The sequence below is a fragment of the Pseudonaja textilis genome, chromosome 3, assembly GCF_049901715.1.
Source record: "Pseudonaja textilis isolate UNSWEBS1 chromosome 3, rPseTex1.2, whole genome shotgun sequence".
Taxonomy (NCBI): domain Eukaryota; kingdom Metazoa; phylum Chordata; class Lepidosauria; order Squamata; family Elapidae; genus Pseudonaja; species Pseudonaja textilis.
The window spans coordinates 28917491-28931555 of NC_141992.1; the positions used below are offsets into that span (position 1 = coordinate 28917491).

Genomic DNA, 14065 nt, shown 5'->3' on the forward strand with positions numbered 1-14065 from the left:
CTCAAAGGTGCTTTCCCAAAAGGCAATTGAACTTCTGTTTTTTCTTTGAAGAAAAAACTTTGAAGCTGAAGAAGCTTCTTGGATGAGAAAGATAACAGATAACAGATAATCAGAGTTGGAAGGGACCTTGTAGGTCATCTAGTCCAACCCCCTCTCCTGCCCAAGCAGGAGACCCTACACCATTTATGACAAATGGCAGTCCAATCTCTTCTTGAAAGTCTCAAGTGATGACGCTCCCACAACTTCCGAGGGCAAGCTGTTTCATTGATTGAGTGTTCTCATTGTCAGAAAGTTTCTCCTTATTTCCAGCTTAAATCTCTCCTTGTTCAGTTTCCATCCATTATTCCTTGTCTGGCCTACAGGCCCTTTAGAAAATAGCTTGACCCCATCCTCCCTGTGGCAGCCCCTCAAATATTGGAAGACTGCTATCATGTCTCCCCTGGTCCTTCTCTTTACTAGACTAGCCATTCCTGCAACCGTTCGTTGAAAAACCAGAAAGTCCAGTTGCTTCTTGAAAACATACTTTTGGAACAAACCTTCTGTATATCAACTGCATTTATTTCTCACAATAGACCCATATCTGAAAAATATAGTTTGATTGTAAGTATACACTTTTGGTAGATACATAACCTTTGACTTCTGTGTAGAGGACTAAATTGGGTATTACTCAGTATCTTCCTGTGTAGGGTGCTATAACTACTGTATTTCAAGTGAGTTCTAAACATTAATAACATTCATTTCTCAATGCAATATCATGTTCAAAATGTAAATCTGATAGAAGCATTTTCTATTATAAATACTGTTTTAAAAGTAGATAGACAATTTGATCCTGATCCCGGTAGATAATGTTCTGAAGATGTTTGTTCTTAATTTAAAATGACTCACATGTACCTAACCTTTTTTTTTTTTTGTTAAGTGTTGAAATAGCAATATCCAATATAGTAGTGATGGCTAAATTTTCTCTAAAGTTTTAGAGACACTCAATAGTGAAATGGGTGGCATATAAATATAATAAATAAATAAGATGTTTCCTTGGGTAGTTAGGTTAGGTCTACAAAAATGCCGAATGTCATCTATTGGTCGTCTGATTATTTTCATCTCAAAACTTTATGGATAGTATGGGTCAATACTTAAGTACACATTGTAAGTATGTTAATGTTATATTTATTACAATTCTGAAGGACAGAAAAGTGAATTAAAGAGAATGAAATGCCATATATTCACTAAGCTGATAGCAATTATTCTTTCCTAGCTCTAGTTTATTCCAATTGATAATAATTCATACTCTATTCATATCTCCTGGTTATTGCAGCATTTTGTTTTAGCTGCATTTTCATCATACTTCGGAAAGGACATTGTATGTTCTTTCCTGTTTGCAGAATGATATTTCACAGTGGGAGAAAGGAGACAGGGAAGATGATTTGCATTTAGAGGCAAATCATTTTTTTCTGTCCAACCTGAGCAACTGTGCATGGCAGAAATAGAATGTGAAATTATTTTCCGGTGAGACTCCCTGGCTGCCATTGTGAGTCAATCAAGGGTAAAAGTTTTGGTAGAAGCAGTGGAAATACCTCATGTCATGCAATTTTAAAAGATTAATTTTCTGTGGTACTGATTGCTGACCCTAAGTTGGAAAACTATCAGCAGTCAACAACCATTTATATGCACAATGATAACTAAATTCCCCCTTAACTGGTAAGGACAGGAATTCTCCTGCCATCAATTGTCCCATATCAGCAGCCAATGGCTACATTTGTCTTCTGCTTCATTAAATCTTAAATAGGCCAATTTTTAGAAATGGCTAAAGAGTTAATTTGGATTTTATTCATGTAATAATTTATTGTCACTTTGAATTATTTTTAGGAATACAACAGTTTAAAGAATAAAATATATGCAAAGTTCATATTTTTTCCACTGAGAATCAAACTATACCATTAGTAACTTTGCAGTAGTGACCATTTGTATTTCTTTGGATCGTGAGGTTTTAAATTAACCAGCACAATTCTCTGTAGTTTTTTTCTGGCACTTAAATTCAAATATGCTTTAAATGAACTCTGGGGAAATGTGATTTTAGTATATTTAAACTTCATTGTGTGAACAAAATGTATTTGTGGAATATGTGGTAACGAAATAAATAAACTTAAATTACAAAATTAAGATTTCAGGGGAAAAGGTCTAACTCAGCCTTTTTATTTGAACATTATTTTTATATGTGCTGAAAAGCCCTTTCCTTTCCCTAACTGCTACTACAACATTTAGTGTGCAAATTGGATTCCTGTAGGCCAGATCAAGTTGGAGCAGTACTTCTGCAAGACACACATTCCTGAAAGATTACAACACTCAGAACTCCAAATAACCTGAACATTTTTACAGAAATGTTAACATCTAGATTGTCAAACTAGTGAAAAGTTGGCCTTTTGAGATCAGACTTAATTTCCTTCCCCCACAGATAACCTGCCTAATCTTCAAGGGCCAAAGTGCAGAAGGAAATATTGAGATTTTTATAGACCTATCATTTCTGAAATAAACAAGAAACTTGCTTAAAACAAAAAAGTGAAAGAATAACTGCTTCAAATAATGTAGCTCATCTCTCTTTCATCAGGTTTCATCTAAGATAAAGGCGAGAGACAAGCTTGATTTTTTTAAATTTTGTGTCTTCTTTTTTTCTCACACTTTTTAATTCCCCTTTTTTTCTTAATTTTGCAGCTTTGCAAAGGGAAGTAAAGCTCAGATCTTTGTAGCAAAGGGACTAAAGAAAAAATACAGCTGCATTTGCACCATATAATCCTCACCGCAGTTTAAAAACACACTCATTGTTATGCCATTGGTTCATTGACAAAATCCTTGTTCTGGTTTTCTGGTTTTCTCTTTCAGTGCTGGTGCTGGGAGGACAGGGTGCTTTATTGCCATAGACATCATGCTTGACATGGCAGAAAACGAAGGTGTGGTGGATATATTTAATTGTGTGAGAGAGTTGCGATCCCAGAGAGTTAACTTGGTACAGACAGAGGTATCCTTTTTTATTTTTTGTTCTCTTATTTTTCAGGCTATTCCTAAGCAAAAGTTCAGTACTTTCAGGTGGATGCAAATTGAATAAAATAGAATAAAAGATACACTTGTGAAAATATACTGTATAATATTTCAAAATATTTTCAGCATACTAGCTTAATTTTAATAAACTATGTTAGCTTAATTTAGTAACATTGCTTTAAAATACTTCTGAACTCCATTATTGCTTAGAGTAATGTATGTACATAATGTACATATGATTTTTTTTTGTTAAAATTCTTACAAAAAACAGAGATGGCTAGTACCATTGTAGAAGAATCATCTTTTTCAAATGCCACTTTTAAAAATATATGATTCATACACAAATAAAGCCTATGTTCACCACCAGATTCAAACAGCATTTATAATGGCCAACATTATATTCATAAGTCTATTTTCTGTTGTAATGGTTAACCCATATCAGTTTCCATGAGCTGAAATACAATCAGCACTATAAGCACTTTTCTAGATTTCTCTACCTAATTTAATTTAATTTGATTTAAGAAACTATTTTCTCTAATTAATTTACTTTAAGTTTCAAGTAAATTCTATAACACAGTATCTTTTGAGGTTATTTTATAAGATTCAGTGGTTGAAGTCTTTAGAATAAAGGTTAGACTTTTAAATTATGTTGATTCTTTCTACTTGTAAAGCTGGCAAAAGTCTTTTTGGAGTTGGGCAGCCTAGAAATTCAATCAATCAACCAGTCAATCAATAAATAAAGAATGCTTATGATCTTCTAGCACAAGTTCATTCAGATATACCATGTTTCTCCAACAATACAGCCTCCACCAATAGGAAGGCCCAGCATGTTTTATCGGCATAAAATCAAATTAAGCCCCTCCTCCCAAATTAACGCCTATATTAAACATGCAAAATGGGGGGGAATGGCAGGGGGGGGCTTGCCATCAGGAAGTACTTTTGTTGCATACATGGATATGGTGCTGCCTGTGTTGACTTTGGCATTGGGGGGCACTTCGTATCAGGAGACCTTCCTCCACCATTGCTTTCCCTTCTCCCTTGCTGCCACGGCATTTAGAGCAACGCTGTGGTGTCTGGTGCAGCCACGTGCAGCCAGCCAGGGCTCCTCCCTGCAACTGAAGCCCGGCGGAGACACTCGGCTTCAGGCACTCCTGTCACCGCCTTCCCTTTGCCTTCAAAGGCAAAGCCAATTCTTTTAAAAATGACACCCTACTACCGGTATGACAAAGCCTCCCCTGTACAAGAGGGCAGCCCAACCCCACGTGGGAAGGCAAATTTCCTGGGGCCGCAGTGCAGGATCAGCCGCCATCCCTGCCTGGCGCTGGGTAGAGAGCTTCGCCTCAGTCACCCAGCGCAGCTGACACGTGGGCCCTCCTGCCCGGTGGCAGAGCTCTCACCAAGGCAGTGATCGCTTCCCCTCTGAACCCTCTGCTCATCCCGTCAGGGCCGTGCCAGAGCCATGCGGGCTGGGCAGAGCCAGAAAAGCAAGCCGCAGGTGCGCACCTGCCTGCCAAGCGAAATAGCTGGGCCAACCCAATCTTGGCTTCCTTCCCAAGTCCCTCCAGTCCAAACCCGAAGGGGCCACAGAGAGAGACCACCCGAGGCAGTGATAACGCCCACCCATCTGTGGACAGGGAGGCAAGGGGATGGCCTGTGCCATGTCCTCCTCCAAGCTGAGCCCCACCAAGTCAGTGCCTCTGCCTGATGCCCATTCCGCTGCAGCGTTTGGAGCTGCCAGTGTATTTGGAGATGCATGGGGATGGGGACAGGCTGGGTGGGGGGTGGAAAGGATGGGCAGCTTTGGGCTCTCTCTGCCGGCCAGGGAAGCAGCGCTGCCATCACCTCGCCTCCCTGACCACAGACAGGTGGGCGCTATCACTGCCTCGGGCAGCCTTTCCCAGTGGCCACTTCGGGTTCACACTGGAGGGACTTGGGAAGGAAGCCAAGCACAGGTCGGCCCGGCTCTTTTGCTTGGTAGGCAGACAGGCACGCACCCGTGGCTCACTTTCCCGGCTCTGCCCAGCCCACACAGCTCTGGCGCAGCCCTGACGGGATGAGCACAGGGTCCGGTGGGAGGCATTCGCTGCCTTGGTGAGAGCTCTGCTGGCGCCATAGGCAAAGCTCTTCGCGCTCTGCCCAGCGCCAGGCAGGGATGGCAGCTGGGCACTTCTCCTGAGGTAGGCTGATCCTGTGCTGCAGCTCCAGGAGATTCGCCTCCCCACGTGGGGTTGGGCTGCCCTCTCAGGCAGGGGAGGCTTTGTTGTAGTAGAGTGTTGTTTTTAAAATAAGTGGCTTTACCTTCGAAGGTGAAGGGAAGGCGGCAACAGGAGTGCCTGAAGCCAAGTGTCTCCACTGGGCTCCGTTTGCAGGGAGGAGCCCTGGCTGGCCGCACGTGGCTGCGCCAAACGCCACGGCATTGCTCTAAACACCACGGCAGCAAGGGAGAAAGGGAAGCAATGGTGGCAGAAGGTTTCCTGATACGAAGTGCCCCACCAACACCGAGGTCAACATCCAAGCTATCGCTGCCCGCGCACCCGAGGATGCAAGGGGGGGGAATTAAGTCACCCCCAATAAGACAGACTAGCCATTTTTTCGGGGGTAAAAAAATAAATAAAGCCCGGCCTTATTTTGTGAGAAACGCAGTATTTATTGAACGGGGAACTGTAACTGCTCATTTTCCTTCTGGCAAATGACTGATTATATTAATGAGTAAATTAGTCAATCTGCTTAACAAACAATAAAACTAGATAGAGTATTTCATCATTAGAATATTTCATGGAATCAAATTCGATCTTCATTTAAAATATTGAGGATTTTGACCTAGGAATTTATACCATGTTGACAGTATAAAATGCCATGAAGGTAGATGGCTCTATAGATTAGACATAAACAATTATAATGATAAAATCGATAAATATCTAAGTAAAATAAGCTTATTTTCAATAGTTTTTTTCTACTGAAATTCTGATACCTCTTATAATACAGTCATCACCAATACAATAGCATATTCTCTCTCTAGATTTAATTTATCTTGTACATCCAATGCTAAAGTGTAAGAACTTCTCACACTTTACCCTTTTGTTGGATTAGAAAAATGTTTTGTTTTCTTGTTGACCTGAAGTTCTTTAAAGTTTCATTAAAGTAAAAGTCATTACAATTGCTTCTGAAGGTCCTAATGATGATTCGCAATTAACTTTTTTGATATGTAGGAGCAGTATGTGTTTGTTCATGATGCTATTCTGGAAGCGTGCCTTTGTGGCAACACTGCCATTCCTGTTTGTGAATTCAGATCTATATACTACAACATCAGCAGACTGGATCCACAGACAAATTCCAGCCAGATAAAAGATGAATTCCAGGTAAGGTGATGGATAAATAATGTTCCTTATATATCTTCAGCCATAGAAAATTATGGCTAATGTGCCAGTGTTAAAGTAGATTTTATAAAGATTATTCAGGATTTTCTCAAGGAAGAAGTAAACTATATAAACTCCAAAATCCTTTTTAGGTTAAAGTCCATCCATCAAAGACCACCAAAGACTTTTCCCACTCACATGAAATTGACAAAGATATCAACGAGTCCAACTGCCTTTGGTAGTCTGCATCAGAAAAAAAACATACTCAAGTTAATTCAGGATCCTCTTGGCCCCAAGAGTGTTTATGGAGAAGAATCAACCTTCCCCCAGTAATTTTTCTTGGAATATTCTTTTTATCTCTTCATTTGAGAAAGTCTCTCCTCTGTATTCAAAGGTATCATTTACAACAATGTCCACATGAAAGTATCCAAGTGTGCTTGAAAGCCACTTGGAAACTACTGCTGGTTAAGAATGCACTGGCATGGGCAGTGATAGATGTGCACTATATGCCCATTTCCTTGCTGTTTTGCAAGCTGCACTGACTATTGATTGGCTTCTGAATACAGATTAAGTTACTGGCTATTATGATTAAAGCCCTAGGTCCTGGTTACTTGACGGATTGCCTGCCTCCATATATTTCCATAGCATGGGTCATCTACAATGGGCACATTCCAACTACCATCAATTAAGCACTTTCATCTTATGGGACCCAGGAAGAATGGTGATGACTCTCACTGATGGCCCCTCATCTACAGAATAATACCTTCCCAGAAATTCATACTTCCCTCACTTTTCTGACTTTTCTACAAATTGCTTAAGACCTGGTTGTCCTCCTGGTTGATTATTGGGGGCATTTGTGATCATCAGTCAGCTATCCTTTTTCCCCCTTTTTTTCTTTTTTTCTCTATAAGTTTCCCGAGGTGCTATAGAGTCAGACAGCCTCAAAATTAATCATATAAATAATGTAATAAGCAGAGATAAGTAGATATTTCATAGATAGATGCAAATGTACAAGTAAGCCTTTCATTTCCTATCTCTCCAGAAAATGATTACAAAATGCCTGGTTAAACTTATATCTAGAAGCATGTGATCTTTGTCAAATAATTGACATACACAATTTTCCAGTTCACATTGTTTGGAAAAGAGAGAAGCCAAAGGAAATAGGTCAGGTTATTTCCAAGTTAATTTTGGGTGAGCCTTAAGTGTCTCATCCATCTTTAGACATAAGATATATTATTTTAAATACTGAAAAAGAAATGAGAGATAAGAAACTAAATTTGAGATGAAACTTCCCAGTCACAAGACTAAAATTGCAAAACTGAATCATGAAAATATACGTAGGAAAAGTGACTGCTTCCAAACATGCATGATATATTTTTCCATCACTATTACAAAAATTGCAAACCATATTTAGATATCAGAGTTATACTCCTGAAAGGTGTTTATCCAAGAGTGTTAAAGATTAACCATTGAGATTAGTTATTTCTTGATTTTTAGTTCTGGTTGTCTTAAAAGTTTGCTTTGATCAATGTTCTGAGTCATGCTTATATTGCTTTACTGTCATATTGCATCACTGAAAAGTTACAATTCTATGACTCAGAAAAATATGTGATTAAAAGCCCCCACCTGTTCCATATTTATACTTGTCAGACTCCAAGGTTTAATGGTAAATCACAGCTTTTCCCAACACTTAACACAACAAATGATTGCCTATTGCAATAAAAAAATATTAGAGCCAATAGGCATCTACTGTCTATTGCACATAGTTCTCCTCATAACTTAGTCTTTTCTCTCCTGTAAGTTAAAAGGATCAATCTTTTTATGGCCTTGAGGGACAGCTAAAAGATATTTAAGTAATGGTCATTTCTAGCCTAGGAATCACTGGTACCCAGTTTGCATCACCTTTGGTATGTTTTCCTTCATCTCCATTAGTCTGCAGGTGTCAGGTGTTTCTCCCTATTCTTCCTCCTAATTGTGGGCAGGTGAAAGCAATAGTGTCTTTCCTGACTTCTTTGGCAGAAGTGAATAATATTTCCTGCCTTTCATGCTTCTCTGCTTCTTCGTTCTTCTAATACTGGACAGTAGAAAGGGATTAAGAATGTGAGAAAATACAAATGGGAAAAACCCCTTTTTTTCTTGTAATCAGAACAGACATCTATTAGGTACAGTACTGTATTTATACCTTTAAAGAGATGGAGTCAATAGCTTAAAGCTTCCATTGATGGCCAAAGTCTCTTGTTAAAATCATTGTAGTTATTTTTGGCAGGAAGAAATTGTCTGGAAGCAAATTCCCAATGAAGTTGTCCTCAAATTTTGGAGCAGATTGTAGAAGCTCCCAGATGGAAATTAAAATGAGCCTTGGTGATGCAGTGGTTGGAGTGCAGTACTGCAGGCGACTTCTGCTGATTGTTGGCTGCCTGCAATTTAGCAGTTCAAATCCCACCAGGCTCAAGGTTGACTCAGCCTTCCATCCTTCCAAGGTGGGTAAAATGAGGACCCAAAATTGTTGGGGGCAATATGCTGACTCTGTAAACTGCTGAGAGAGGGCTATAAAGCACTATGAAGCAGTATATAAATCTAAGTGCTATTGCTTTTGCTAAAATAATCAATCAATACAATTAGGTGATGGTGGATCTGTATAAGGGAATATGGGCTACACCGTGAATGTTGTTTGAATTTAAGAAAACTTTATTGGACATTGAAATCTTTTGACAAAAAACAAGAACTTTGCCTTCCTGTAAGTTCTCATTATAAAATCATTTAGAGAAGCTAGCTGTGTATTTGATTGAGTAGTGGCGAGAATTTATATTCAAGGAATACTGATTGTATTTGGCCAGTAAGATACAAGGGTGCATTAAAGAAAATGAATGTAGATGGTTGAGCCCCTGTAGTTGTAAATCTTCAATACAATTGCATAGAATGGAGTGCCTTAGGTGTGTGTGTGTATGTATCAGGGGGGCTTTTACTGTGTAAAGTAACCACATCATCCACAAAAACAACATTGTCTTTTGTGCATGAACCTAATCTGTTTTTGGCAAATAATAACTTATTTATTCCCAGATGCAATGGTTCAGCTTCTAAAATCTCACCAACGTGCCTACCATCCCTGTCCTATTGTTTCTTTTATTTTTATTTTTTATTTTTCTTATATGTATTCATGTATTCATAACTATGTTTTTACTTATACCTATTATTTTGTAAACAATTGACAAAAATAAATAAATAAATAAAAAAGTATGATGAGAAGTCAAGGAAACAGAACAGTGGTGACTTACTTTCTTGACTATTCTGCAGCATTGCATCACATCTTAAACAGATGCCCAGGCAAATTAAATGCTATCGTATTTTCTGCAGTGCATTGACAAATGGGTTTGTCTTGTATTTCTTCTGACAGTCCTTCCCTGAATTGGTCAGTTAAACATTTCAGCCCATATGCTGAACTAACAACTGAAATTTAACAGCATATTCTTGCACTGAATGCTTATTTTTTTGAAAGTGATGGATTTCACAGTTAGCAGGCATTTGTTTGAGTGAATTGTCAAAGTTAAAACTTGAGCATGCTATTAAATTAGTAGTATAGTTGTTCAAGTATGGAATCTTCAAAATCAGAAGGGAGGCATTCTCTCACTATTATTAGACTAATCATTATAGGAGGAGAGTTATGTTAATCTCACAAAAAATCAGCAAGACTCTATTAGCACTTCTTCAGAATAACACATTTTACTATTTACATTTTACTGAATTGTAGCTCACCTGATTCATAGAGCAGTTCAACTGATGTAGGATTAAAATTGGGATGAGGTAAGGTGGTGCAAGAAAGATGATTAAGATGATTATTTTACATGCAGGATAGATTACAACTGGCACTTGTAATGTATTTTTAAAAAGTGCTTATTAAGACCTGTAATATATATTTAAAGTGTTTATTAAGACCTGTAGTATATTTTTAAAAAGTGTTTATTAAGACTTTTTGAAATACCTTGAAATTTTTTGATGTATGTGAGTTGTGCAGTCTCCCTCTATAATGCTGATAAAGTTTCGTTGTTCCAAAACAGCTACCTTGAGATCTATAATAAAGTTTCTTGGGAAATTAAAATGCACCAATATTACTTTGTTCTTGTTTTAACTCCTGATATTACACATGTCTATTAATTGTTTTGCACAAATTCTTGCCTAGTTGTCCAATGTGGAATAAGAGGAGATTGCTGACAGATAACAACCTTTATCTAATTAAAGGAAAGAGTGTGTGGCATAAATGTGCTCCCAATCTTGGTTGTAAAGCTGTTGGGGCCAGTGATGACACTGCTGGTGGAAATGTGGAACATCTGATTTGTTGCACGGCATGATCCCCTTGGTTAGCATCATTGTTTGTTGCTTGTGAGAATCTGTTTTGGGTTATATCAGTATAAATAAGTGTGGATAAACCACCCAGTGCATAAGAAGGGTAGTGTGGGCAGTGGCCACCACAGCTAAGATCCCAAAGAACAAAGTAATGCCAAATGTCAGATGTAGTGTGTGATGAAGCTTTCTTAATAGAAATAATATCAGTAAAAGCAGTATACTTAGTAAGGGGAGCTCTGATGCACAAAGTGGCAGGAGAGACTACTCATAATCACTTGTGTCTATGCTTAGGGACCTTTAGAACATGTATTTATAGACCTGGACACTCCCCTCCAATCTGATATTAATAAACAGTTCCAGAATGATTAATCACCAAGCAGGTATTTCTGCATTCATATCAGTAAGAAAAAAAGTCTGTGGGAACAAGCATTATTTCTTGCTCCCTAAGCTGAAAGTGGGAAATTGATCAATGGGAAATGGAAAGCCAGTTATGTGGCTAGCAAGACCAGAGGATTAACTGCCTTGTTAGAGCAGTCAGGTCAATTGCATTGTTAGCAGGAGGGCAGTTATGCTGTTAGAGACTAGAAAGGATAAGAAGGGAAAGCAGCAAGCTCATTGTCCCTGCAGAGAGGTAGTATAGTATAGAGAGGTAGTATGTAGCTTTCTTTGGAGAACAGAAGAAAGTGGCAAGGATAAGCTAGCTTGACCAGGCCAAAATTTCTGCATTGATCAACTATGTGGAATATTTTTTATATCAGAAAAAAAATTATTATGGCTAACGTGCCAGTGTTAAAATAGATTTAGCTTATCTATAAAGTAGATTTAGCTGGGTTATAGTTTACAGATATATTTTAGTGACTAACAGCTGGCTAAATTCTTTGTGAATTTGACTGATAGCAAAACTATCTGATCTCAGGGACATAGTGTTAACATTGTTTGAGCAAGACAATAAATTGGATTCCCATTGAATGTATTATGCAAGAAAACTGATATTGATGTCAAGATGGCTTCATCAGGTCCAGCAATGACTGCAAAGGCTTGTGATGTGCAGATATCAACAGCCGCAAAAGATTCTGGGACAATCTTGTGCCTAATTGGGACTACATATGGTCCTTTGCTTTGTTCTGATTGTTTGTGGTTGGAGAGTTTTGGGGGAGGGGGGAGATCAATTCTGAGGATGGATTAAGCATAGGTGATTTAGAGCCTTGAAGTATAGTAAGTTTATTGGAAAGTCAGTAACCCCAGTTAAATTCTTAGTTTTATTTTTTGTTTGTATGTTGTTGTTTTTAACAAAACTTATCTTCCTATAGAGTAGGGGCAGGTGTAGTGGTTTGGCTTTACACCTGGTCTTAGCACTACATTACAAAAGTTCAAATTCTTAATTTCCTATTCAGTCTTAGTAAAATACTCTCAAAGTACTAAGGCAGCATTTGGATTTAGTGTACTTTTACAATCTACTGAAGTTCTGTAACAACACAACCTTGTCACTTGTGGTCATAAACAAAATATACTGTCACCAAATTGTTCGGCTTTGCTTATGTTATTACATTAATTATTTGTATAATTAATAATGAATTTTTAAAAAAATTTGACTTGTTAAATAGTTTCAAAATGAGTTCAGAAGTCACCCACCACTAAGCTCAAACCATCTGGAGATCTATAAGTCTTTTGAATTACTCAGGCTATAACCATTTTAAACATATTTTTTCATTAATAATCTTCATTGTGACTCTTGTTCTATTTTTGTAATATACATACCATATTTATATACATAATGTACTTTTAAACCACACGGTTTGGCATAGATTTGATTGTTTCTACATGTAAGAGCTGTCTAAAATATTTAGATGTTGGTTCCTTAAAGAATTCTTGTGCACATTAACTGAAGATTAACAGGAAGAGACTTACAGTAGCACTAATAGGCCCAGGTTTGTTTATAATTTATAGCTAACAGAACAATTTAGGACTGCAGGCATGGTGAATGTTGATTTATCAGATTAGTAAGAAGGAAATATTGCCGAATGATTAAGAGGCCAGCAATCTATCCATTTGCCTGATGTAGCTTACCATGTGCATCTTGGCAAAGGAAAGATCATTACAAGGGATTTAAGGTTGTGTATTTTGCCAGATTAATGCCTGATGGGGCTCCATCAAAGGGATTTAATGGTATGTATTCTAGCATAAAAGCTTTCGAGAGCAGAGGGGACTGAAATCTAGTTATAACATGCATAAAATCTTGGAGAGATCATAGATTCAAATATCACATGTTTTATCAAAATTAAGGCTCTTTCTAACATTTAGAATTCCCATTTCTCTAGATAAAAGAGTAAATGAATGCTACTCAATATAGTGCTAGACTGATAAATTTCATGATATGTGGGGGACATTAATCTATTAATGGCTATGTAATTTCATAGATGAAAGATTATATGACAGGTTAAGAATTATTGAAGGCACCAAATGCACTCATTTTTCAACTGAAACAGATACAGACTGTCAGTTGTATTTAACTACTGTATAAAGGTGCAATGGCAATCTCTTTTTCTACCATTTTGCCATGAAGTAGCCTTAATCTTCTCTCCAGCCAATTGTTATACAGGCTTAAGTTGTCCTTAACTGTACCCATAATAAAAGTATTTTCCCCTGGAACACATTTGCAAGAGGGGAAAGTTGCACAATGTAAAAAAATCTGACACTTCACTGATCATGTTGAGTGACCTGTAGAGTTTGGATTTAGCTGGACACATATTAGACATTTCAGGCTGATACAGGCATACCCCTCATCTTTAATTCTGACTCCTATCTCAGTTACTATTCTGATTTTTGACATTGCTGAAGCATAGGAAATAGATCTCCCTGTTCTGTAAAATGGTGGAAGGTTCTGATTTTTAATTCATGTGATTTTAATCCATGTGCAGACACAGCAACGGGAGCTTCTACTGCTTCTGCAAGACTGATAGGGGACTGCTGCCATATAAAGTGGACTTGTGCAATTGTACAACAGTGCAAAGCCATGCTCATTTACCATATTTTTATATATTTGCACACTAATTGCCTGTGATTGACTTTGTGAAGCTGTGCACTTCTCAGGTCCCTTCTTTATCAAAGAAAAGACTCAGGATCTCCTAATTATCAGACACTATACATCATCAGTGCTAGTGGATATGGGCTTTATTTCCTGTTTATATACAGTATGTTGCCCTGCCAGTGTTGGTGGGGATGTGGTTTTTCTCCTTGGTAATTCCTTGATTAGAGTATTGTTTTCTGCTTGGCTGTTTGTTTGGTGCTAATCCCTGCTTATATGGAAGTAGGATACTGGAGATACTGTTCTTTTTACG

General features: G+C 37.9%; 1 protein-coding gene across 2 annotated transcripts in view; it reads left to right on the plus strand.

The window, feature by feature from the left end:
• The window catches only part of PTPRT (protein tyrosine phosphatase receptor type T), a 678367-nt gene that overhangs the window by 641865 nt on the left and 22437 nt on the right, over positions 1-14065 (plus strand). For both annotated transcript variants that reach the window (XM_087929083.1, XM_087929084.1), the window contains 2 exons: positions 2875-3010; positions 6240-6389. In XM_087929083.1, the coding sequence (XP_087785209.1) occupies positions 2875-3010; positions 6240-6389 (286 nt within the window). The remainder of the gene's footprint in view (positions 1-2874; positions 3011-6239; positions 6390-14065) is intronic.